Genomic DNA, 25,976 nt, shown 5'->3' on the forward strand with positions numbered 1-25,976 from the left:
CATGCCCAATGTATTTGAGTCGAGAAACTGAACAATGCCTGTGAGCCTTCTTACAGTTTAGCTCCAGACTCTCAGCCGGCTAGACTGGAAGTGCTCAAGGCTATTGAGCAATTGCTGAAGAAAAAAATGGACATCACAACTGATGCTCTGGATATCTCTATTACTAAAGGTCACTCTGCATGGTAAGGCAGAAGAGGAGCAGGTGCCAGGTTTAAGAAAAACTGCTCACATCTCTTTGGTACTAAGCCTTCTAAGACATTTTTATGTGCTGATGTCCAGCACCTTAAAAAGAGGTGAAATAAATGAGGTTACAAACTTCTGAGAGAGGCTTTGTTCCATTTGCTGATTGGAAAGTGTCCTGGTCACCCACCAGAGAGCCTTGATCACTTCCTTAAGGTTGGAGGTATTGCAGAAACTGTGTATGTGGTGCTGAAGATTGAACCCAGGGTCTTGTGCATGTGAGGCAAGCACTCTACCAACTGAGCTATATCCCCAGTCCCCAGAAACTGAATTTTAAAGTGGCAGTCAACCCCTAGGTCTTATTCTTACTTCCCTTCTAGGTATCAATAATAAGCCATGTCTCTTGACATTTTCCTTAGTTGGGACTAAAGCCCACACTTGTCATTATTCTGAAATTAGCCATTCTAGATCTGTTGGAGACAGGGCCCAACAGATCTAGGTGCCATTGACAAAGCTGGCCTCCTCAAAAGCCCTCTCCCAGGACTGGGGGTGTAGTTCAGTGGTAGAGCACTTGCCTAGCATGCAAGAGGCCCTGGGTTCAATCCCCAGCACTGCAAGACAACAAAGTACCCTTTTCCATCAAGCTGAAAATTATCAAAGGTAAGGGTTAAGGTGACTTTGGAGCTTTCCTGGGACGTGGTGAACCTACATGCCTTGAGCTCAGGGTAGGCAGTGGCAGTTTGGCATCCAACCAGAAAGAAATGGGTAACTCCTAATGATAAACACCACACCAAAGTGCTGGCAATGAGCAGAAAGGGAGAAAAGAGTACAGGGCATGGGATGGAGTGAAATGAAGGCCAGTAGGCCCACCCCAGACATTGGCAAACTTCAGGGTGATGAAGGGCACCAATACCTTCTGCACTATGATAAGGGATTTCCATACCTGCAGGCCTGGGTACATCAATTTTACCCTTAAGACTTATTTCTTCAACCAAGGAGGTGGTGATTTTCACTCAGCACTACTAAAGCTCCCAGGACATAAACTTATGAAAGGTTTTTCTTCCCATAAGTCTTACCCCTAAGGCTTGTAAGGTTTTTCTTTCCATTTTCATGATGCCTTTAGCAAAAGCCCAGTACTGTATAGCCTTGACACCATAAGAATGGCAACCCATCCTGATAAACTTAATCCACAGGGAATCTCTGCTCTGGGATTAACCCCCCAGACAGGACTGAATGAGTCTGACATTTGAAGCAATCATACATATATTCCTCTATTTCTTGCCCATCAGTGACAGTCATTCTTCTCTTTTCCACAGGGCATTCTTCCTAGTAAACATCTTTACTATCTAGGATTCTAGAACTTCAGCTCAGGAAGGAGTGATATGACTTTCTGGGTGTGATATATAACGAGTACAGAACTAGTTTTCTTGGTGTTCTAGTGGTCCTAGAATGAAGATGCTCAACACAGAGAAGACAGCAGGTTAACCAGTTTTAATGGAACCAAATGGTTATACAATAAAATTTTATATACATTCACAAAGACATCTTGCAACCTTCCTAGGACCTGTAGAAAGTAAGCAGTAGGGAGAACATCCATATGAAGATACTCCAGTAGGAAATGGAGATTAGTATTTTGGTCTTTTCACTTCAACCCTACAATGGAAGGAAAAATAGGTCAGTGTAAGATCAATACACCGAACAATTCCCACAGGTCCCACAAAGGAAGAAAAATGCTGCTCACCCATCAGCTTCCATCTTCTTTCTCTTCTCAATGATCTGCAAGAAGAACAGTGACATTCTAAGTTCACTGGAGGTTCAAGGCTAATAATCTCTCTCTCATGGCTCTCCAACCCCCTGCTTGTTCTTGGGTCTATTAAGCCAGTATCTTCTCCCAGCTAAAACACTCCCACTAAGGGACAATCCCACTTACTGCACTAATCTTCTTCCACTGTCGATCAAGCTCTGCCTTGTCATTGGTTTCCTTGAAGCGCCTGGTTTTCCTTCCTTCAGACATCTTGATACCATACTGGAATGCAGCCCTGAAAAGATCCATTGGAAGAAGATGATATTAAAGATTTTGTAGCAGTAACAAGGTTTTCCCCCCAAATTTCCATACCCCTCTCCTTACTCCTTACCCATATTCAGATCAACTCACTTGGGCAAAGCCTCCTTGTTGTTCATATACTCGCTGTATTCTTCCTGGGTATCAAAGTCCCAGCGGCCTAAGGGGCCTTTTTTGTTTCCCTGTAGTAGGACAGTACAAGTGGATGAAGAAAGAAACAGAAAAAGTATTTTAATCCTTGATTAAAGTCAGGCTGGGCTGGGGATGTGGCTCAAGCGGTAGCGCGCTCGCCTGGCATGCGTGGGACCCGGGTTCGATCCTCAGCATCACATTCAAAAACAAAGATGTTGTGTCCGCCAATAACTAAAAAATAAATATTAAAAAATTCTCTCTCATTAAAAAAAAAAAGTCAGGCTGAAATCCCAGGTGCCACCATTCATAAATCCTACCCTAATAAAAAATAAAAGCTTTCTATTTACTCACTCTGTATCAGGTATTGTTCTGAACACTAAACATATATCTTAATTCATTGATGTGACCAGGGAATTATATTTTTGTTTTCTTCATAAAGAAACTAAGGCAGTATCAAATAATAAAATAACTTAGCAAGGTCACAAAACTAATAAATGGCAATCACAGGACGAAACAATTATAGAAGAAACAGTTAATCCATACTCTTAATCACTGAAGTATACTGAAAACAAGAAAACGAGATGTCTCCACAATTAATGGTATTAAGGGTGGCTTTATTTTTAAATTTTGTTTTGTTTTGGGGTTCCAGAAATTGAACTCAGGGGAACTCGACCACTGAGCCACATCCCCAGCAACTATTTTGTATTTTTATTTTGAGTGAGAATCTCATTGAGTCGCTTAGCACCTCACTTTTGCTGAGGCTGGCTTTGAACTCGCGATCCTCCTGCCTCAGCCTCTTGAGCGACAGGGATTATAGGCATGCACCACCATATCTGGCTTAAGTTATTATTTTTTAAGACAGAGGAAGGCTGGGCACAGTGGCGCATGCCTGTAATCCCAGCAGCTCAGGAGACTGCAGCAGGAGGATTGTAAGTTCAAAGCCAGCCTTAGCAATGATGAGGTGCTAAGAGACTTGATGAGATCCTCACTCTAACAATACAAAATAGGGCTGGGGATGTGGCTCAGTGGCCGAGTTCCCCTGAATTCAATCCCCAGTAACCTCTCAAAAAAGAGGAAAGGGCTGGAGTTGTGGCTCAGTTGTAGAGTGCTTGCCTAGCATGCGTGAGGCACTGAGTTTGATCCCAGGCACCACATAAAAAAAACAAACAAACAAAACAAAGGTACTGTATCCATCTACAACTAAAAAAAGTTAAAAAAAAAAAAAAAAAAGATGAAGACTTCTAATACTGGCTATAACAAAATTCAGTTATTTTCTAAAAACTGCAATTCCTTCTGCCATTCCACTTACGTATTAATGCTTGCTTACTGCCTAGGATGGGACCAAAGCCTGATACATAACTGTAGTAAATAAAAAAGAATAGATTTTTGGTCATATCTCATTTGATCTTAGCAAACCCTAAGGAAAAGGAAATGTGCTAAAGAATAAATGCCCAGGTCCCAAACATTCTTCTAATTTCATACCTGGTCCATTTTGCTATAATCCACCTCCTCATCACTATCCACAGCCATGTCATCCATCCTAAAGAGAAGCAGCAGTTAAACAGATGCTGTAGACTCAACAATCATGCTTCATGATTCACAAACCCATGCCATCAGAAAAGGCCACCCCTCCACACTTCATCCAGAACCTAACAGTTCTTCCAAGTAATAAATAAGCAGCCTTGGATCTCAGTATATCAAATTTTTACTTCACCCCACAATTTGTTCTCCAGTCATCCCAGCCTCCCTTTCTTAATAGGGTCCTACGTACGTGGCTGGGTAGCACTCTGCATAACTGTTGGACATGCCAAAGAAATCGCCCAGCTGCTTTTTGTCCTCTGGTTTCTTCAGCATATGCTATGTTAAAGAATATACTACACAGAATACCACCTCTTGCAGAAAAGCTTCAGGCAAAAGGAACCAAGGGCTGAAGACCTCAACATGAAAATTCTCAGAAGCACACTGTGAGTTTGGATGGATCCTCTAAGGAAGGGGCAAGGCATCATTTTATTCCTGTCAAAATTGAGCATAAGGCAAGCACGTAGAGGTAGGAGGGATCAGGGAGGCAGGCAGAGCTGTAATGAAGATAAAACAGCTCTTTAACTCAGAAACATTAAAATAAAGGATATGATTCTGTGCCTTCCCAGCCAGCAGACCCAGCAAACTTTTCATTGATGGACTTGATCAACTCCTTGGCAGAACCAGGTCCTGAAGGAAAGAAAGCTCTGTTTAGACTTTGAATTAATACGTTTATAACCTCCACCTCACAAGCCAGGTGCAGGGGCGCACACCTGTACCCCCAACTTGGCAGGCTGAGGCAAGGGGACCACAAGTTCAAGCCCAGCCTTAGCAACTTAGCAAGACCCTGTCTCAATATAAAAAAGGATGTAGATGTAGCTCAGAGGTGAACCCCTGGATTCAATCCCCACTCCCACAAAAAACAACACCTCCCCATAATATATCAACATATTTCCAACTTATGCCTTCATTAAAACTTTTTTTAAAAGCACAGAATTTTATCTAACAAAATTTTAACCAAACTCCAACTCATAACAAATTTCTGTGGTTAAAATGGCAGTTGGGAACCCAGAACACTGCACACTCAACTTCTGCCTCACCTCTTTAGAACCTCAGAGCTGGAGGAATTATATCTAAAAGCAAATATGTCCTACCATTGCCCAGGAAGATGGGAGAATTCCAGACTCATCCTGTCTATTCCATGAAATAAGACATGATTCTTAAAATGAGTCCAGAACAAGGAAGTTTCCTAATGCCACCAGCCCTTGAGCATTACTTCAGATTCTCAGTCCAGGGGAAAGCAAAGCTGCTAGATGAAATAAGAGATGCTATGAATATGACCCACCTTTGTCAACATCCATTGGCTGGAAAGGAAATGAAAATTGAGGTGAGTATCACTTTAATAGATTCCCACCTATCCAGCCCCCAAGTCCAAATTGATTCCCTGCCCCACCTTGCCTGTATTTCCAGATTCGGTGACCCCCCCATTAGTTGATCCAGGTGCTGCTGTGGAGCCACAAGGTGCCTATAACAGCAGGGTCCCACATCTGGCTGAATGGGCAGAGAGGAGCAGCTCCACCACTTGATACAAGGGTCCACATCTCACCTCATCATCTACTTTTGGTTTTTCAAAGTAGCTGTGCCGCTTCTTTTCCTCCTCTCTCTCCCGGTCCCGCTCTCGCTCCCGCTCCCTATCTCGTTCTCGTTCCCTCTCTCGATCCCGATCTCTGTCTCTCTCGCGATCACGCTCCCGTTCCCGGTATCTCTCCCGTTCCTTGTCCCGGGGTGTCTTGGTCGTGGAGGGGACATAGTCCCCAATGTCTTCAAAAATGCTTGGGAAAACAGAGATCACTAGCTGTGAAAGTCACATACATTTCTACTTAACCTAGCCATTGCTCTAGTTTCTCATACCACCACAAACAACTTCCCAAAATGCCAAAGGAAAGAAACACAGAGGCCCTCCCCTCAGATTAGGTGCTAGGTTTAAGATACATACTTCATGTCAGCTTCAGGAGGTTTCTTCTCTTCCAGCTTCCCTGCAATGTAACCAGGAATCAAGAAAACAATCCTTAGTTAATACCCACTCAGCTTCACCATCCTTTTCAGTTCTAAATGCCCTTTCAAGCTTCTTCTGTTTAGAATATAGGACAGGGACAGGTGTGATAGTGCATGCCTATACTCCCAGCTACTCAGAAAGGTGAGGCAGGAGTATTCCAAGTTTAAGGCCAGGCTGGGGAACCTAGTAAGATCCTGTCTTAAAGAATAAAAAGGAGAGGGAATATAGCTTAGTGGCAATATGCTCGCAAGTTCAATTCCCAGTACCAAAAAAAAAAAAAAAAAAAAAAAAAAAAAAAATTAGGATGAATGCTACCACTACCACTCTTCCTTCTCATGCTTCAAACCTGATCACTGCTTTCTTAGTAGGTCAAGTAGAAAGAATCTGGATATACTCATCTTTTCCAATGCTCCATTGCTCCCATTTTTATCTGCTCCCTGAAAACCTCCCAATGTCCTGGAGACACAAAGCTCCAGGAGACCTTGGTTCCATCACTGAACAGCCAGCCCTCCAGAGCTAAGGTTTCTCTCCCTAATCCTCCAGGTACCTTTATCCTTCTTCTTGAGCTTCTTGTTGCGGGTACCCTGCCTCAGGTACGAAAGAATCTGGGTAAGCTTGCTGATGACAATGTCATTTGTGGTCAGTGTAGTCTGGGCCTGTAAACCCCAAGCAGCAAGAATATTATTCCACTGAACAGGAAGCTCTTTTATTTATTCACTACTGACTTGGAAAATTAAAGGATGAGTTACAGTTAACCAGGTAAAGACAAGAAAAACAGATGTTGCAAAGCAGTCCAGACAGAAGAAACAACCTGCACAAAGGCCCTGGATCTAGAATATTCAAGAAAGTCAAAATGACAGAAGAATAATAGAGAAGCATGGTGAAGAGACTATGAAGGCCAAATGTTGCAAAGGCTCATAGGCCATGGTAGAGATTCTGCTCTTTACCCTGAGAGGAACCACAGAAAGCTTCTAAACTATAGTGAGATAAAATTTGCATTTTAAAACCACTATGGACATGTGTAAATGTCATAGTGAAAGCTGGGATGGAGAGACTAAGGATGTCTAAAGAGTTCAGGGTTTCCTTTTGGAAGGAAGAGTGTGGTTTGGACTGAAATATTACTGGTGGAGATGAAGAAAAGTAATGGATTCAACTGAAATTTATGAGGTAAAAAATAAACAGGAGTTGGTGATAGGATAAACAAAGGACAGAGCACAGGTGAGTCAGATTCTGAGATTTAATGATTATGATAGACTCTTACAACTCACTCACCTCCATGGTGGGGCAATCAGCCTTGCTGCGGATAAGAGTAGTGGGGATATCCGTGTCAGCATACTCATCATCCAGGTCTACCACATAGGCCATACGACCTGGTAGAAACAGCTCATTCCGTTCATATGCTTTGCTCTTGAAAAGCATACGGTAAACATTGCGGCCTGCACAAAGGGGAACAGTAGCAAGTAGCCAATAAAAACCTCCTATTATATCAGCAGTCATTTATTAAGTACTTGCTCTGTACCAGGAGCCATGCCAAGTGTTATGCATACTTTGCTTCCTTAAATCTTTCACAAAAGCTCTGAGAGATGGGCATTATTATTCCCTAACAAGACTGAGAATTAACTGATTCACCTAAAGTCATACAGTTACCAAGTAACAGAGCAAAGAATGGGACCCAGGCAGCCTAACTTCAAAGCCTGGGTTCCCATTCACTCTTCTACAATGCCTTCTCAAGGGCACTATGTGCCCACATTGTGTTAGATCCTGCAAGAAAGAAGGATGAGGTTTAAGGCAATACTTACAATGATGGTAAAATAAAGCTATACTATATACTCAATAGTATAAATATGCTTGCTGTACATTTCATTTTTCTTCATCCATACGACAATCCCATGAAGTAAACATTAAACTAACTTTTCACGTGTGAAAGCAAAATCGGTTGCCTAATATCACACACTTAATGTGATTTCATCATGAGGATTCAAAGCCAGAACTCGCTGACTCTATATCCTGAGTTTCTAATCACAAACCATGCTATCTTCCTTTTTTTGGGGGGTGGGGGGTAGTGCTAGGGATGGAACACATGACCTCATGCATATGCATGCTAGGCAAATACTATAGCACTGAGCCACAACTACATGAAATAACTAGGTCCATGTCTTACTTCTATTGGAATATTTCATGGGAACTAGTTAATTTGGAGGCAAAATGAGATTGAGGGAAAAGGAAGCATACCCTGCTGAGAGCATCAAATTCCCTACAATTCACCTGAACTGCCCTATCATTAATATAGAAATCCTGTACTCACCCAGACGTGTTTTAAATTCAATTTTGTTTTCAGGATCCTCATCTTTCCTGAAAAGACAAAAAATAATTTTTTTCTTTAGGTAAATGTACTTATTTTTTTTAAATATTTTTTTAGTTGTCAATGGATCTTTTATTTATTTATATGCAGTGCTAAGGATCGAACCCAGGGCCTCTCTCATGCTAGGCAAGCACTCTACCACTGAGCCACAACTCCAGCCAGGTAAATGTACTTCTATTTTAGGGCCCAGCATTCTAAACTCTTAAGCCTTCCCTTACTTGGTTTCCTTCTGGGGCTTTTCCATCAGTTCCTCTTCTTCTTTCTCTTTGCTGGCAATCTCAGCTCGTACCTAACAGGAAATCAAGATTTAGACACTATTCACTTTACATACATTTACTGAATATCCACTATACCACACTGTGGTCAGAAACAGAAACAGAATATTAAATCAGACAGACACTGTACTTAGTGTAATGGAGGTTACAGCAAGATGAATAGACAAATTAAACAATTTCAACAAAGTGTAATAACTGTTATGTGAAGTAGATGGGTAATACAATGGTGCAGCGCAAGGAAGGTGAGGAGTAGGAGGGCTTAACCATATCTAGACGATCAAGGAAGGCTTCCCTAAGGAAAAAATTGTAGGCTGATACCTGATGGGTGAGTAACAATTAGTCCTACAGAGGGGCCATATTTTGCCCTTCCCAACTAGATGGTTGGGACTACCATGTATCTCCATCCTCACCTCAGCAAGGTCCACACAAAAGAATTCAACACTTTAGTATTATGGTGCACCTGATCACCATGACTCACCTTTTGAAGCAGAGCAAAATCCAAGCCTTTCACCAAATGGGTATGTTCCATGTCACCACCCAAGAATTTGGATTCCTGGATCAACTGTCTTCTCTTCTCTGCAGCTGATTTGTCCCTGCATAATAAAAAAGACCCCTCCGGAAGAGTCCTTTGTGGCTATCAAGTGCTTCTTAAAATGGCATAGTATGCTTATATGACAGAGATGCTGAAGGAAGCATGCCCCTTGGTCCTCTTGGTACTCACGCCTCAGCAGTAGGGCCCACAGCTCTATAGTTAGCTGTGGTGCTAATTAGCTCTGTTTCCTCATAATCCTTGTTCACACCATCTCTGCGTTCCTTGGCCCGGTCCCGATACTTCTCTGCTAGTTCTCTTTCTCTCTCAATTTCCTGTTGGCGTAACTTGGCATAATAACTGTAACCAGAGAAATCAGACATGTAAGTTACTATCTCAGGGTCATCAGAACCACTTCTGCCTGTTTCCCTACATCTTCCTCCAGCTCTCTATGATAAAAACTGATAGAACTGCCAGCCAGTTCTTGATAAGTCTTCAAAGTAAGAATTAGAGCTTCTTCCAGTTCACAGACATACTGTTCCAATGCCCACTTGGGACACTCCAACCATCACTAAAAATCTTTTTAATGAACCTCCAAGGGTATGAGAGACTCTTCCATATTGCAATTTAAAAAAAAAAAAAAATCCCCTGAAACTATATCACTTTTTAAATTTTAGCTAAAAATACTTTATTCCTTGTTGGTCCACCTTAGAAGAGCAGAAAAGGAGAGTAACAGGTCCAAAAAGTTTAATATCACATAAATAATAATCATAATGATAGTAATATGATGAGACTCCAGAGTCTAAGCTGAGATAGGACAATAACAAGTTCAAGAACAAGCTGGGAAAATTAGTGAGACACTGTCTTAGAATAAAAAGTAAAAAGGGTTATGTAGCTTAGTGGTAGAGCACCCCTGGGCTCAAACCCCCCTGCCACCAAAAAAAAAAAAAAAAAAAAAAAAAAAATCCATAATGAGGGCAGCCAAGACTTAACGAGTAGATTAAACAAAGTACCCAAGGCTATCTGGCTAGAAACAGATAAAGACAAGATTAAAATATAGGTAGGCTGACTCCAAAGCCCTACAATATCACTTTTTTTTTTTTAAAATATTTGTTAGGTGTAGATGGACACAATGCCTTTATTTTATTTACTTATTTTATGTGGTGCTGAGGATCGTACCCAGGGCCTTGTCCGTGCTAGGTAAGCGCCCTACCACTGAGCTACAACCCCAGCCCCCCCTACAGCATCACTCTTAATGTTATCACTCCTCTACATTTATAAAGTAGAGAACCTAAAAATGAAGGAAAATCTCAGTCTCTACTCTTTCCCCAAACACTATCCACCTTAAAACCCACCCTTCCTTCACACCCACTTCACCTTTTCTTTTTTCTCCTTCGTGCAGCAGGGTCTTCATCCTCATTGTACTCCCTTGGCATTCTAGAAAGAAAACAAGAAATTCACTGAAAGTAAAATATTGCCCCAGAAATCCCAAGAAGTGTCCTTAAGAACTGAAGAAAAGCTGGTCTATAATTTTGGCCAAAGCAACAGACTAAATTGGGCAGAAATCCACATTATTACTTACACGTAAACAGTTCTCAAATTTTAAAAAGCATCAAGAAGATCTAGAGTACTATGAAAATTATATAGTCTCAAGTATACCCCCCAAAAAGTCTGAATCTGTGGGCTGGAACAGACCCAGAAACATATATTTGCAATTGTAATGACTCATTAATGTAAGTTGTCCATGGAATATACCCTGAACATCCCCATCATCACTGGAGCTTCAATCTTCTCAAGGAACCTCAGAACTTAAAATCAGAACCTCAGGCTTTAAAAAAGGATTAGCTTTCCAGCTCCCAGGATATTCTGAATCAATAGAAAGGGATAGGAAGGAAATAGAAGAAAAACTGGATCACTTGAAAACTTACTCATGGTGACGAGATTTAGAAGGTGGTGCAGAAGTAGGTGCAGCCCTTGGGGTCATAAGAAGTTTCCTGAAGTCTTCATTGGTGAGTTTTGATCTAAAAGAACAGGCAAATTTTTTAAAAATAGCATCCAATAATAAATGTAAAAGGAACATGAAAAAATTAGCTTTACTAAAAAAACAGGGAAATATGAACTAAAACAAAGACATGCCACTTTCAACACATTAGGGTTGACTTCTAAAAAATTTGATAAATCAAGTATGAGTGAGAACTTGGGAAGTGGGAATTTGAGAATTTGAGAAGCAATATATTCTCATATACTGCTGACAGGAACATGAATCAGTATAACCAATTTGGGAGGTAATTTGGTAGTATTTATTAAAATTTAAATATAAGGATAATATGAATCAGCAACTCTCATTTTTCTATATTTAGCTCAGCCAATGAGTCATATGTACATAAGAAAGCCTACAAAAAGTAGTTCAATTACCAGGCGTGATGGTGCATGCCTGTAATCCCAGCAGCACCGGAGGTTGAGACAGAAGGATCACGAGTTCAAAGCCAGCCTCAGCAAAAGCAAGGTGCTAAGCAACTCAGTGAGACTCTGTCTCTAAATAAAATACAAAATAGGGCTGGGAATGTGTAACTCAGTGGTCAAGTGCCCCTGAGTTCAATCCCCAGTACCAAAAAAAAAGAGGTTCAATTGAAAATATCACGAGGTTGGAAACAACCTAAATGTCCATCAACTGAAGAGTAACTAAATAAATTGTGACAGTGTTTCTCAAATGTGGGACATACAGCAATGACAGTATAAGCGATCATTTAACGGGCATACTGACAAGAATTCTCTCTTGACCAAACTAAAGATAGACTCCTTTGAGTCCTCTTCTGATTAGGCCTTTCCTTCTCCTACTGACTGCATTCTTCAACTCTAAATTAGAGTAGGGATTTATAGAAAATTACTAATAAACCTTGCTGGTCCACCTTAGAAGAGCAGAAAAGGAGAGTAACAGGTCCAAAAAGTTTAATATCACATAAATAATAATCATGATGACAGTAATATGATGAGACTCCAGAGTCTAAGCTGAGATAGGATAATAACAAGCTCAATAACAAGCTGGGAAAATTGTTCGTATGGTATGGTGGAGGGAAGGACTTAATTCTTTGCTAAAATCAAGCCAGGGAAAAGGTTTAGTCAAATCAGAACTCTTGGAGGGGCTGGGGTTATGGTTCAGTGGTAGAGTTCTTGCTTAGCATGTACAAGGCACTGGGTTCGATTCTCAGCAGCACATATAAATAAATAAATAAAAGGTCCAACAACATCTTAAAAAAATTTTTTTTAAATAAGACTCTTGGAACTTGACTAAAGTTTAGTCAAGGAGGAAATCCTTATCACCGTTGTGAAAATAATCTCCAAGATATTAAGTGATGTTTTAATAAAAAATAGCAAAATGATAGCTGCAGTATACTACCATTTAAATATTTTAACTAGCAAAACAATGATAAATTTTCCTCAGGTATTTAAATATATGTACAAGTATATTTAAAAAGAATAGGAGGAAAAGATACACATAAAAAAGTGAACAGTTGTTATCTCTAAGAAATGGGCTGAAATTTGTGATATTATTAAAGACAACTTTACCCTTATTTCCAATCTTCTAATTCTGTACAGGAGAATTAATTCCTATATAATGTATAATAAAACAACATATTTCAAAAACTAGAAACTTTCCTGACAAAATTTAACTCTAATACTCTTATTCAGTGGGCCTGATACAGTCAAGGTTCACAGAGATAATGGGCCAAGTTATGCAATTTTTTTGACCATCCTTGCTGACAAGATATTCACAATTCTTTCACCATCACCATCACCACTCTTACTCACTGATAACTGTTTCCATGGTCCTAGGGCAAAATACTCACTGGTGGAAGGAGTGAGGATCATCCACATCATGGCCATCTGGGGCCAAAGGGTTGGAGAACGGCTCACCTAACAAAAATAATTGACATTAATCAGTCTCTTGTACATCAGGTCCTGTGCAAAAACTGGAAATTAGAGCAGTGAACAATACAGAAAGCAAGAATGACAGTGATAATACAATGTAATAAGTGCTGAAATAGGAAAATACAAGGAGCTATGAGAGCAAAGGAGGGCTCCTAAACCTGCTCTGGAGGATTAGACTTTCCCAAAGAGCACATCTAAAATTCATGAAAGATCTGGGGCACTCCTGTTCTCCGTGCTACTTGGAGACTGAAGCAGGAGGATCGAGAGTTTTAAGGGTAACCTAAACGATACAGCGAGACACACAACTTAAAAACAAAACAAAACGAAACAAAACCCAAGGAGAAAGCAGAATCTCTGCAACCCACTAGTCGAGTTAAGTAAGGAGGTGACGGGGGAGAGGGCGGGGTGGATTCACTGATAACAGACACAGGTCGCTGCTAAGGCAGAGGTCTGGAAGTCTGAAGCTGACTGGCCGCTTGGGGCCCACCGGCGTCTCCCGACTTAAGCTTAATAGCCAAAATGACGCGCCAAGTGCTCCTAGTAGCGCGGGAAAGAAAGAGCAGATGGCCACAGCCTTACTATCTCGCTCTGGCATTTCGTCCGCGGTCTTTCAACGCCAGCAAGAGCCGAGTTCCCAAGAACCAAACAGACAACAAAACAGGAGCCACAAGCCTCTTCCCACAGTACGCCCCGGAAGTCGACCACAGTGCTTTGCGTTCCCAGCTCTTCCGTTTCCTCCCTCTCGCACCTCTCGCCGCCCGCGTGCAGAGTGCAGTCTACAAGGCTTTTTTGGCATTGGCTAAAGCTTACCCCGCCTCCTCGCGTCATCCAATCAATGGCGTAGGCTGTGTGTCCGCTATTGGTCAGACTGGAGAACTTGGCTGGAAGGCCTGAGACTGGGAGCTTGAGTACTAGTTAAGATGGCAGCGGCCGCAGCCGGTCGAGCAGCGGGGGCAAAGTTGGGCCTGCGTGAGATTCGCATCCACTTATGCCAGCGCTCGCCCGGCAGCCAGGGCGTCAGGTGAGGCGCAGCGTGGCGAGGCGGGAGGGCTCCGGGACGCCGGGGTCACGACCTCGACCTCCCGGGTGTTTGGGGAAGCCCGTGCCCACAGCACGCGCGGCGCTCTCTCCGGCCCCGTAGGGACTTCATCGAGAAACGCTATGTGGAACTGAAGAAGGCGAACCCCGATCTGCCCATTCTAATCCGGGAATGCTCTGATGTGCAGCCCAAGCTCTGGGCCCGCTACGGTGAGTACGGTCGCTGGGAATATGGGACCCGTGTGGAGGAACAGGTTCGAGAAGAGGGGCTGTCCAAGGTCACACAAAAACATGTGGAGAGGGTAGAATTCCAACTTGAGGCTGCTGTTGCCAATGAAGAAATTAACATTTGTGGGGTTATATAACGCTTTGTATCTCGGGCAGCATGTCTATGGGGGTAGTCGGCCTCCGCCTAGGGACCGGGAGTTTTATAGAATGGGCTTGATTTGAAGACGCGCCTGTAATCCCAGCGGCTCTGGAGGCTAGCCTCAACAATGGCGAGGGGCTAAGCAACTCAGTGAGACCCTGTCTCTAAATAAAATACAAAGTAGGGCTGGGGATGTGACTCAGTGGTCGAGTACCCTTAAATTCAATCCCTGGTACCCCCCCCCCAAAAAAAAAAAAAACAGAATTGCTAGTTATTTCGCCTCAGCGTAGGTTCTTCCCAATTACTTGTGGACAGTGCGATAGGGTGTAAAATCTCAGTAACGTGGAGCACTTAGTTTTAGAGGCTGTCCTGAGTGCTTAACCTGCTTAACTCATTTAATCTTCATTAATCATTTGAGGGTGTTGATTTTCTCATTGTAGAAATTAGGAGACTGAATCAAAACTTTATAGAATATACCTAAAGTTATCCAGCTAATATATAACAGGGCTGAGCCTTTGTATTCCCCCCAACACACACCCTTTTTCTAGAATGCACCTCTCCTGGACTTCCATGGCTTTTTTGTTACTATCCAGGTTGTTGTTATTGCAGGTCTGAATATATATTACCCCCCTCAAAAGTGCATACCCTGACCAGTTATGTAACATTGCCTCAGTCCCTTTTAGTCATACTACCTTATTCCAATTTATTACAGTCCAAAAATTTCTTACCATGTTGTCTGACACACAATAAGCATGCAGTAAATATTTATATTACCAAACAGTGGCATTTTAATCACAGCTGTTAATTATATCTTGCTAAAGCAATGGACTAAAAGGGGAGACAAACATAAGTAACTTAAGTGCATTGTGCCATATATTATGCCAGAAGTTCACTGGATTAATTCTATACATACAATTTGGTAGTCCCACTCTGCACAGTACATGCTAATTACCTCTCCACCTCTTTTTCTCTTCCCCTCAGCATTTGGGCAAGAGAAGAATGTCTCTTTGAACAACTTCAATGCTGATCAGGTAACCAGAACCCTGGAGAATGTGCTAAGTGGCAAAGCTTGAAGTCTCCACAGAAGTGTATGAGCAAGAGCCCCAGAATCTGAGCTCTGTTGGACTGAATACAATATGGAAAAATGTGTTCCCCTGTTCCTTATAAAGCTTGTGCTGTAAAATGCTGCCTCAGAATGTTCTTTATTTTACCCTATACCCCTTATTGTACAATCACTGAGACAAGGTAATTTAATACAAAAATAAAGCTTTATTCTTATCAAAAGCCACCAGCTGAGCCAGGTGCAGTGGCAGACACCTGTCATCCAACTACTTGGGTGAGGCAAGAGGAGCACTTGGGAGTATGAAACCAGTGTGGGCAACACAGTAAGACCCCATCCCAAAGGGGGGACAGTAGGGGATGGGGGAGGGGTGATCCAGGGCCTCCAGAATAAATGAGCCAGAGAGTCCCCTCTGGGCCATGCTGGGTAAAAATCGGAGCAACTGGGCTCCAAAGGTGTTGGCTTAGGTGCAGGAGCAAAGAGCATGAGACCTCATGATGGTTGTAATATCCCAAAGACGCCACTGTTTACCCCTAAAAGAAGCTTGGGAGGCAGGATAATGTGTGACATTGAGAAGCCAGGTCAGCCACGAAGAGCTATCTGCTGGAGGGCATGCACCCGATCCTGAAGCTGGACCTCCTCCTGATGCCTTTCCAGAGCCTGCAGCCCTGATTGCTGCAGGAAGGCCTGAACAGCCTGGGGGCAGAGAAAAAAATAAAAATAATAATTAAATACTTGAGTCCCCATGCCCTAAAACTCAATTCCCACAACCTCATGGGTTCCACTTCATGGAAGAGGGTGCACTGCCAACAAGATGATGAGTTCTAACCTGCAGCCCACATTCGGCTAGGCTAGCCCAGTCTAGTCCAGAGAAGCAACTATAGTTAGGACTATAAGATAAAGGAAGTATGGTGAGACCAGAGGTGTCTAAGCTGGGGAGAATAGCAGGGCCAGGGGCCAGAAATCTACCTCTGGCCGATACAGGAATAGCAGCTGTAGCAGCTCCAAACACTGGCCTACTACTTCAGTATCAGAGAGGGCCAACGTTTTCAGCAAGCAGGGAAGCAGGGGTCCTGGCCACAGCTGCCGGCAGTAAGCTGGACCCTTCTCTGCAACATTGCAAAGAACTGTGAGTACCTGTGGAGAGACATGTATACAGTCCCAAAAAAGATGAAAACCAAAGATTTTAGAAAGAATACATGTAGTGCTGACCACACACCTAGACACTGTGCCTGGTTCTTTTTTATATACATGTATTGTAATCCCCATTTTAAGTGAGACTGAAGCTTAAGGTAGGAAAGTGCACTAATCCAATTTAGGAACTCGCCTAAACTGGTCTACCTCTGAAATTATACCACACCACCTGCCAGCTCTCAGCTAACCATTCTGAGGGTTCAGGACTGTTTTTGTTTACACTTTGACAAGGAGGTCCTAGACTCGTGACCCAAATACATACCAGTACACTAACCACATTAGATAGTGGCAACAGCTGCAAGAGGGGCTCAATCAGATCCAAGGAAAGCAAGGAGGTACACAAAGTAGGACTGTTTGCTGTAAGGGAAAAAGTCAGTATGAAGTACCTTAAATTTGGGCCTGAACCACTGTCCCCCAAATCCTATCCACTTTAGACATAGGTAATACTTCCTCATAGCCCAAGCTAAAGTTCAGGCCCTTCTCAGTTGGGAGCAAGAAGTGCTGCTCCAGACCAATGGTCTATAGGGCCCTGTGGATAAGGAATACCTGCCCCTGATGCCATCTCAGTCCTGGAGCATGTGCAGGAACTTGACTTCCTGAGTTCAAGAGCCTTTGCCCCTCTTCACAAGGCCCTTAATTACCATTCTCATCTCCCTAGGAAGGCAAGGATTTCAGAGACCTAACTATGATTTTGGGGACCTGAGCTCCTGGATTTCTTTTTTTTTTTTTTAAAGAGAGAGTGAGAGAGGCGAGAGAGCGAGAGAGAGAATTTTTAATATTTATTTTTTAGTTCTCGGCGGACACAACATCTTTGTTGGTATGTGGTGCTGAGGATCGAACCTGGGCCACACGCATGCCAGGCGAGCGCGCTACCGCTTGAGCCACATCCCCAGCCCAGCTCCTGGATTTCTGAAAAGGCTTAGGGAAGCCAGAGACTCATAGAGATCCCTACCCTATCATCATCCTTGGAGTCCCCTTCTCCTGGCCTGACTGGAAGTTTAATTTATACCTCTATATCCTATAGTACAGTAGCTTCTGGCTCTGGGGTCTGGCTATCACCAGGGGATTGAGTCAGGAAAAGGATTCCATATTTGTGATGTGTATGTATGTACATCCAACACCCCATAGATGTGTACTTGGAGTGAGTATGGTGTTTAAGCACGGGTACGCATAGTAGGGAATTAATGTGAGCACATCTGTATGTACTGCAGATACACCCATTCTGTCCCCATGTGTGTTTGAGTCCATGTGTGCCCATGGCAGAGGGTTTTAACTGCACTTCCAGTCTCCTTGCTCATGAGACCCACTGTGATCACTTACCCCCAGAATCCTGTGTAGTGACTAGGTCAGGCAGAGGCCTGGCTGGGTTTGAAGGACAATAAGAGTGCTTGTGTCTTAAAAATGTTTCTGACTGAAGCCTTAACGGAGCCTTATTTACTTATTGAGGCCTCTTTGGTAAACCTGGGGAATAAGCCAAGGGCAGGAGGAGTATAAGGCTGATACCTCACTTCCCTATACCCACGAGCAAGGACAGGGATCCCTGAACTATTCTTTCAACCCACCACGAAGGAACTGGGGCAACTGGAAAGGAAAAGTGCCTGACAGCCATAGTAGATAAAGGGTTCCTCTCCAGGAAGTCATTTCAGGGCCACCTGCCTGCCAAAAGATAAGTATAAAGTGGGAGAGGTTAAGTGCAGATCTTCACTAATGGTCAGCAGGAGGGATAAGTGAAGGGCATCTCCCAGCCCAGAATGCAGGGCCCCTGTTATGGTATTAGAAATGCTCTGCCCCATCCTCTAGTCACCATTTATTTCCTAACAGCTCTGTTCTCTCCTGCTTTGGTTGTTTGTTTTTTGGTACCAGGGATTAAACCCAGGGGTGCTTAGCCACTGAGCCACATCCCCAGCCTTTTTTATTGTGAGACAGGGTCTAAGTTGCTGAAGCTGGATTTGAACTTTCAATCCTCCTGCTTTAGTGGGTTTCTTTCTTTTTTTTTTTTTTTTTTGTACTAGGGATTGAACTCAGGGGCACTCGACCACTGAGCCACATCCCCAGCCCTATTTTGTATTTTATTTAGAGACAGGGTCTCACTGGGTTGCTTAGCGCCTCATTTTTGCTAAGGCTGGCTTTGAACCTGTGATCCTCCTGACTCAGCCTCCCGAGCCACTGGGATTACAGGTATGCACCACCATGTCCAGCTGTGCGTTGGTTTTAATAAACATTTTGGTGATGGTAGAATAAATGAAAAGTAAAATTTTAAAATAAAATAAATTTTAAAAATTGAATAAATCTTAAATATAAAATAAGGACTGGGGATGTAGCTTAACAGTAAAGTGCTTGTCTAGCATGTGCAAGGCCCTGAGTTCTATCTCCAATACCACAAAAAATGAAGTTCCAGGTCTGGGAAGATTGTGGTGCATACCAGTGAGATTATTGAGTAGCCAGAGACCCTCTGGAAGCAGGCTGGGCTGTTTCTGAAGGAAGAACTGGAAGAGGATAAATAAGGCTGCCAGGATACGTTCATCTTTGAGTTGCATTTGCCCTCCCACAGCCTCTACTGCCACCTCTGTCAGCAGGTTGCTTAGACACCGGAGCACAGGGCATGCGAGCTGCAAAGACAAGATGAGGGTTAGATGTGAGAAAGAAGGGATTATCTGAACATCAGAAGAGAAGAATATCTACATCTAGAAAAGATGTCTACCAGGCTGTTCTGTTTTTTTGTTGTTTGTTTGTAGTGCTGGGGATATAACATAGGGCCTTGCACATGCTAGGCAAGTGCTCTATCACTGAGCCCCAGCCCACTACCTGTTCTTTTAACTTACCAGCTCTAGTCCTGCCTCCTCCGTTCTCTGGACAGCCCCCGCCAAGTCCAACAGCAGTAGCCGCAGAGTAGACAGAGCCCCATGGGTGATGAGCAGAGCATTATTGACCTGACTGTGCAACAAAAAACAAACAGTCACTATCCAGGTAATCCCACCTTTAAGCTGGGAAACAGCCTAGGTCTGTGGGTCTCTTGGGCCAAAGAGAGGACCCCAAAAAGGATGAAAACTCACTACAGCAATTCCAAAAACCTAAAATTCAAAGGCCTAAGTGTCATGGAAGGAAGCCCTTTCCCTGGAGTTCTGCAATTTTCCCAACTGGCCTATGTTACCTACAGATGATGTAGTGAAGGCACCAGGCAAACTCCACAGCAACCCCAGGGTTCAGTTTGGGGCCAGGTTGCATCAATCGCAGCATGTGCTGGGGGAGGAGGGAGTCCAGGATAGAGCTGCCAACAGAAGAGCTGTGAGTAGGAACCATGAAGATGTCAATGGTTCCTCCCAAATCCTTTTAGCAAGAGGCAAAGTGTCCAAACCCAAGGCTCTTCCTAGTCAGACATACAGAGTTAAAATGTTCAACAGCTTTGGAAATCAGATCTGATCAGGTATCCATGGGCTATACTACCAAGAACATCAATCTTGTCTGCACATGTGGAGAAATAATTTTACTTACGGAATGATCTTCTCTGGAGCTTCCTTAGCCTGTAGAAGCTGGGACAAGGCATATCCAAGGGCTTCCAGCACAGCCACATGAGGGGACTGGAAGTAGACAGTAAAATCTGTCTCTGGAAGCTGGGTCATAAGGTCTCCTAAGACTCAGCCCCTTGACAGAGCAGAGACTAGAGCTACCCAATCAAAGCCAGTGGAGCATGCAAAGAGGAGTGATAGGTTTGCCCAGGGAAGAAAAAAAAAGGCACTCACCTGGATGCAGGCAGCCAAGGCTGAAACAATGCCCTGTGGCAGGAGCTGCTGTCTCACAACCTCACTCTCCACGATCAGATTCCCCAGTGTATACAAACAGAGCTCCTGAGAGCAGGAAACAAAAACAAGGGCTGCATTCATCTCATGCCACAACAGAGATGGGATAAGAAAGATGGAACAGCCTGGTCCTTGAAGCTTATAAGAGGGTAGCTAAATGATGGGTATACACATTGCTATAGCATCAGGGGAAGCAGGGGGGTTTTTGTTTGTTTGTTTTCCTTGCCCCTACATATAGCTTGAATTGGAACCAATTTGTTTGGTTTTGGAACCAGGGATTGAACTTGCCACATCCCCAGCCCCCTTTTTATCTTCTATTTTGAGACAGGGTCTCACTAAGTTGCTTAGGACCTTACTATGTTGATAAGGCTGGTCTTGAACCTGCAATCCTCCTGAGTTGCTGGGATTACAAGTATGTGTCACCATGCCCAGCCCTAAAATCATAATTTTAAATTCTAAGCTCAGAGCAAGGTAGGAGGGTACAGGGCTTACTATGAAATCTGAGCTGTGACCAGAAAGGTAGGTGAGGAGGTAGGAAGTAGCTGGCAGGCAGGCCTCAGCCACCACAGACTGCTCAGAATGAGAAAGCTCATGCAGGCACCGAGCTGCCTCAAGCTGCAACAGGGCTCTGTTGCTGGTCAGGAGCCCAACCAAGGTCCGCATGCTGCCCTCCAGCCTACATGAATGAACACCAGAGACCTGTTAATCATGTGCTCCATTCCCTTTACACTGTCCCCTCAGAGCCCCAGCTGACCCATATCATCCACACAGACCTGATGAAAATTTGCTGTGTCTCAGGGTGCTGCAAGCCTCGACGAAGATTGACCAGAGCCTTCTCTCTCTCCTTTTCCTCTGTACCCCGCTGGGCTAGCCGCAAGAACTCCTGGACCTGAAGCCCAGAACAAAGACAGAACACAAAACAGCCAAGAAGCAAGTTCTGAGATCTTCTCTACCCAATTCACCTGGGAGGCCTTCAATATCACACCACCATCCCTAAAACTTGTCATGAATTAACTAATATAGCTAAATCTTGCAAGGGAGCACACAGGTTGGGAATCAAGAGCGAGTACGAATACCCGCCCTACAACATACCCTATAAGGGACCTGAACCCCAGTTTCCTCACATGAAAATGAGAATGACAGTATTTACTCTGCCTTTTTAAAAGGTTATTTCAAAGGTAACATTTAAACTCCTCAGCCTGGCAAAACCTACTCCTTCAGCCATTCTCCCCATGTAACCTATACTCCAGCAACACCTGGCATGATGTGATTTGTTTTAATGCTTCCAAGCTTTTGCATGACCAGTCCCTCTAGTCGTCCTTCAATAGACTAAAGAGTTTCTCTTGCCAGGCACAGTGGCATACGCCTATAATTCCAATGGCTCTGGAAGCTGAGATAGGAGAATTGAAAGTTCAAAGCCAGCCTCAGCAACAGTGAGTGGCTAAGCAACTCAGTGAAACTCTGTCTCTAAGTAAAATACAAAATAGGGCTGGAGATATGGTTCAATTGGTAGAGTACTTGCCTCACATGCACAAGGCCCTGGGTTCAAACCCCAGCACCACCAAAAAAAAAAAAAAAAAAAAAAAGGGTTTCTCTTGAGCCTCATGTTTCCTTCCATTATGATAGGTGGTATCATATCACAACTGTCTCCTTCATTGGTCTGTAAGCCCTTCGAAGAAATAACTTTTCATCTTTGTGTACCTCAATGCCCGCCACATTGTCCTGGCATAAAGTAAGCACACAATGAATAAACAGTATAGGCTAGGTGTTAAGTGCTTGGTAAACTATTATATGAAAGCATGCACAATACAAATACAAGGCATACCCCAGTGCTTGCTGAATGTAATTTCATTTATTCATTCAATAAATACTGAACATTTACTGTATTTCATATACTGTGCAACCATTTGATTTTTTTTCTTTTTCTTCCCTCCAGTACCAGGGATTGAAGCTAGAGCCACTCTACTACTAAGCTACATCCCCAGCCCTTATTATTTATTTTTGAGACAAGGTCTAAGTTGCGAAGGCTTGCCTTGAATTTATGATCCTCCTACCTCAGCCTCCTAAATCACTGGGATTACAGGCATGCAATCGCACTTGTCTGCCATCTGGGTTTTCAATGATGGCAAATAAGATAGGAGGATTTTGTGAATTTAGAGTCTAGTTGGAGAGTCAATAAACAAGCAAATTAGATAATATGATGAATATTCTGCAAAAAACAAACAGGTTGCCAAAATACCAATGCCAAAAGAGATCCATTTTAGATATTACAGATACAAAGTCCTTGAAACAGGAAAGGAATTGGTATATTATTCCAGGAAACGAAAAGGGGGCAGTGGTTGGGATGAGTAAGCTGATACAGGCTGGAGATAGGCAGAGGTGAGACCATGATGGGCTTTGCAGGTCACAGGAAGGATTTTGGTCTCTGTGTTTTTAAAAGACCTACTGCGAGTGGCAAATGTAGAAGCTTTTAGGAGCCTGCTGTAATATCCAGAGATGGTGGTGACAAATAGGATGGCGAAGTATGTAAAAAAATTGTTAAGAGGTAAAAACGGTCAGGACTTGACAATGGGATGATGTAAAGAGAAGGGACAATTTATTGTGGAGGATGATGCCCCTATTGCTGGTTCGACCCACTAGATGGAGACGTAGAGTGGATCGCGTTCAGGTAGGAGGCAGACACACTTCAAATACTAGCGAGGCTTGGTGTCCGCAGGAATGGACTATAGCGCGAACCCAGTCCTGCCTGGCCCGCTCACCTCGGCTTCTTCCAGAACCGCGGCCGAAGATTCCCCTCCGGCTTCCTCCGGGTCGTCCTCTCTCAGCAGTCTCTTGCTGACCAGTTGCTGCTCCCTCCGCGCCTTCCGCAGTGCTGGGAACAGAATCGGCTCAGTGGGTGAGAGGCAACGTGGACCCAGAACCCGCGGGTCGGAGCGGAGGATCGCCTCCCCCCATCTCCAAGCGCCACCCTCACACCAGTGCTGCCTCGCCCGCCCACACCTGCCTCCCGCTCCCGCCGCCGGCGCCGTAGCTCTTCCACCCCGCAGGCCATCAACCCGGGGCGGCGGGGCTGTCGGGTCCACATAGTAGAGCTGGGGGATATCCACAAGGAGCTCACTAATCTCAAAACAGCTACACCCGTCCGTACGGAGAAAAATGGCATCAACTGCGCAGCCGCAGCGCAGAACGGGGGGTGGAGGGACGAAGTGAGGGCGGGGCGAAGTGGAGAGGAGGGGTAGGGCCGGGCCGGAATTCTAAACGAGGGCTGGTTGGCCAAATCTCACTACGCCAGAGACAGAGCTAATACTGGTTGCCGACTTCGCTGTCATTGTATTTAATGAGGAGCTGTACTCACAGCTTGGTCCTCGAGGATGTCTCAGTGATCTAACCTAGCCTTGGGGCATGGCTCAGGCAATCAGAGTATGCCAACAGGATACGCAGGAGGCGATGTGGTCTGAAGCTTCCTTGTTTGGGTTGGGGAGAGTTGTACAACTACTCCTCAATTAAAAAGCAAGTGTGAGGGGCTGGGGTTATACCTCAGCGGTAGAGCGCTTGCCTCGTACATGTGAAGCACTGGGTTCGATCCTCAGTACCATATAAAGGTAAATATATCTATATCTATCTATATATGTTATCTATAGATAGATCAAGTGTGAAAGTCAGATGGGATAGTGCATGCCTGTAATCCCAGTGACTCAGGAGCCTGAGGCAGGAAGATCACAATTCAAAGCCAGTCTCAGCAACTTAGTGAGCCCCTGGGTTCAATCCCTGGTACAAAAAAAAAAAAAAAAAAAAAAAAAAAAAGATTTTCAAGTAGCTATTTCCCTAGAAGTCTAGAAATATGAATTTGTGAGTGCTGTCATAAATGCTTAGCCCTTATCGCCATCTGGGACTCTTGTTTTTTGTTTCTGGGTTGTTGCTGAGGGCCATTGCCAAGTAGGTATGACACATGGAAATTTCCTTGCCAGTGTACCCCATGTTAAATGGACTTGCCTTGGAATTTCGCTGTTGACATTGCATGTAAGGTGACCTTGCTCTAGGACCAGGGCAGATCCGGGTTTAGAGCTGATCAGGTATGAGGAAGTGTCCTGGCCCTGCGTTCCCGGTTTAAGACAAGTTTAAGGCGTTCTGGTTGAAGACAATATGGGTTTTAGGGAAGTTGGAGGTTGAAGATTATTGCTGCTGGATATAGGGTGTTCCTGCTACCTGAGCTCCCATTGAGTTCTCTGAGATTCAGAAAGAGAGTATTGGAAAAGAAAGCCTCGTGTGGTAGGTGAATTGGGCGGCAGCAGAACTGGGATTTCCCCAGAACGTGTGTAGAGGTGGGTGTGAGTTCGGGAATAAAGAATTGCTGTTTGAATCTACAAAGCTGTGAGTGGCTCGTGATCTTGTGCCCAGCCAAGACATTGGCAGGTTGCCCCCCCCCCTGGCAAAACGGGTGATTTACTAATTAATCCTCATTCAACATACTTCCAGCCCTTCCTTCTAGGCACAAGAATTGCCCTGGAAGGAGGGCAGGGAATAGCAAGTTACAAATGGGAAATATTTCTTCTTGGCTGAATGAGAGGCTGAAGTTGCCCTCCAAATGCAGTGGGATTTCCACAAGGGAGTACCCCAAATCTTTACAAATTAGGTTGTTTTTATTGAAAGCACTAGGTGCCAGGGTGATCAATCCAAGGCATTTATTAGAGGAAGGTAACTACTGAGTGGGCAGCAGTGTCCTAACTTAATTACAAACTGCAAGAGAAAGATGTTCTACCTATATATGTTCATAACAAGGAAATCAGGGTATGGAGTTTATATGAGAGGTTAAGGAATTTGGCTTAGATTCTGGGCTAGTTTCTTTCAGTGTTTTGGGCAACAACCTAAATACCTTTATTTGTGCTTGGGAATGCTGAAGGCCCTGGCTTGGGTTCAAGCCTTCAGGGGAAAGCATGCAGCTGATCAGAGCCATCAAACACTTGGTATTTCTTGGTTAAGATGAGAGAAAAAGTGAGAGCACCTTGAGGACCCTACAGGAAATTTACATTTAAAATACCTTGTTTTCCAATTTCAGGAGAGGAAATGAGTACTGTGAATAAATGATAGAGCAACTAGGTCAATATGTGTCTGTTAAACACCTGTTTTTTTGTTTTTGTTTTTGTGGTGCTGGGCATTGAACCCAGGGCCTTGTGCATGCCGGGCAAGCACTCTACCAACTGAGCTATATCCCCAGCCCTGTTCATTTGTTTTTGGTTTTGGGGTGTTTTGTTTGTTTGTATTTTGTTTTATTTTAGATACTGGGTGGGGATTGAGCCCTGGACACTTTACCACTGAGCTACATCCCCAACCCTTTTTATTTTGAGACAGGGTTTTGCTAAGTTGCTGAGGGTCTCAGTAAATTCCAGAGGCACCTTGCACCTGGCCTATACACCTTTACTTTTTTTTTTTTTGGTAGATGGAAACAATATCTTTATTTCACTTATTTATTTTTATG

General features: G+C 43.7%; 3 protein-coding genes across 5 annotated transcripts; 1 reads left to right on the top strand and 2 right to left on the bottom strand.

Annotated features, from left to right (window-relative positions):
• Window positions 1-1,656: 1,656 nt before the first annotated feature.
• IK (IK cytokine) lies at window positions 1,657-13,773 on the bottom strand. The gene is made up of 20 exons (XM_081310778.1): window positions 13,624-13,773; window positions 12,963-13,029; window positions 11,043-11,135; window positions 10,492-10,551; window positions 9,307-9,474; window positions 9,064-9,178; window positions 8,529-8,599; window positions 8,254-8,300; window positions 7,221-7,384; window positions 6,496-6,604; window positions 5,889-5,928; window positions 5,499-5,724; window positions 5,238-5,256; window positions 4,504-4,582; window positions 4,146-4,226; window positions 3,857-3,914; window positions 2,336-2,424; window positions 2,111-2,219; window positions 1,922-1,956; window positions 1,657-1,833 (listed from the first exon to the last, which is right to left on the bottom strand). The coding sequence occupies exons 1-20, from the start codon at window positions 13,637-13,639 to the stop codon at window positions 1,806-1,808; spliced, it is 1,674 nt and encodes a 557-aa protein (XP_081166904.1). The 5' UTR covers window positions 13,640-13,773; the 3' UTR covers window positions 1,657-1,805.
• A 133-nt stretch (window positions 13,774-13,906) lies between these two features.
• Window positions 13,907-15,632, top strand: NDUFA2 (NADH:ubiquinone oxidoreductase subunit A2). Its single transcript, XM_081310800.1, has 3 exons — window positions 13,907-14,065; window positions 14,186-14,292; window positions 15,431-15,632. Exons 1-3 carry the CDS (start codon window positions 13,965-13,967, stop codon window positions 15,520-15,522), a joined length of 300 nt encoding a protein of 99 aa, XP_081166926.1. The 5' UTR covers window positions 13,907-13,964; the 3' UTR covers window positions 15,523-15,632.
• A 118-nt stretch (window positions 15,633-15,750) lies between these two features.
• Window positions 15,751-23,635, bottom strand: TMCO6 (transmembrane and coiled-coil domains 6). 3 transcript variants are annotated; one of them, XM_081310784.1, is made up of 12 exons: window positions 23,501-23,635; window positions 23,260-23,372; window positions 21,274-21,389; window positions 20,993-21,176; window positions 20,444-20,548; window positions 20,196-20,281; window positions 19,855-19,971; window positions 19,526-19,637; window positions 19,126-19,312; window positions 16,966-17,060; window positions 16,479-16,646; window positions 15,752-16,205 (listed from the first exon to the last, which is right to left on the bottom strand). In XM_081310784.1, the coding sequence occupies exons 1-12, from the start codon at window positions 23,583-23,585 to the stop codon at window positions 16,092-16,094; spliced, it is 1,482 nt and encodes a 493-aa protein (XP_081166910.1). In that variant the 5' UTR covers window positions 23,586-23,635; the 3' UTR covers window positions 15,752-16,091. The 3 variants fall into 3 exon arrangements, 2 of the variants coding, with proteins under 2 accessions (XP_081166911.1, XP_081166910.1); XR_014024148.1 differs by having other exon boundaries at window positions 15,754-16,205; window positions 16,479-16,618; XM_081310785.1 differs by lacking the exon at window positions 16,479-16,646 and having other exon boundaries at window positions 15,751-16,205.
• Window positions 23,636-25,976: the final 2,341 nt, after the last annotated feature.

Source organism: Spermophilus citellus (assembly GCF_964194105.1).
Source record: "Spermophilus citellus genome assembly, chromosome: 1".
Classification (NCBI taxonomy): Eukaryota; Metazoa; Chordata; class Mammalia; order Rodentia; family Sciuridae; genus Spermophilus; species Spermophilus citellus.

What these genes read in the sequence shown, in the direction of transcription:
- IK (XM_081310778.1), bottom strand. An exon ending in CTGATTGCCCCACCATGGAG is followed by an intron (nt 6,605 to 7,220) that starts GTGAGTGAGTTG and finishes TGGGGTTTACAG; the next exon opens with GCCCAGACTACACTGACCAC. An exon ending in GGCTGGGAAGGCACAGAATC is followed by an intron (nt 4,227 to 4,503) that starts ATATCCTTTATT and finishes AACATAGCATAT; the next exon opens with GCTGAAGAAACCAGAGGACA.
- TMCO6 (XM_081310784.1), bottom strand. Translation starts at nt 23,585, where the DNA reads ATGTGGACCCGACAGCCCCGCCGCCCCGGGTTGATGGCCTGCGGGGTG. An exon ending in GTCACAGCTCAGATTTCATA is followed by an intron (nt 20,549 to 20,992) that starts GTAAGCCCTGTA and finishes TCCTGCTCTCAG; the next exon opens with GAGCTCTGTTTGTATACACT. An exon ending in CCTTGGCTGCCTGCATCCAG is followed by an intron (nt 20,282 to 20,443) that starts GTGAGTGCCTTT and finishes GTCTACTTCCAG; the next exon opens with TCCCCTCATGTGGCTGTGCT.
- NDUFA2 (XM_081310800.1), top strand. Translation starts at nt 13,965, where the DNA reads ATGGCAGCGGCCGCAGCCGGTCGAGCAGCGGGGGCAAAGTTGGGCCTG. An exon ending in CCCGGCAGCCAGGGCGTCAG is followed by an intron (nt 14,066 to 14,185) that starts GTGAGGCGCAGC and finishes CCGGCCCCGTAG; the next exon opens with GGACTTCATCGAGAAACGCT. An exon ending in CAAGCTCTGGGCCCGCTACG is followed by an intron (nt 14,293 to 15,430) that starts GTGAGTACGGTC and finishes TCTTCCCCTCAG; the next exon opens with CATTTGGGCAAGAGAAGAAT.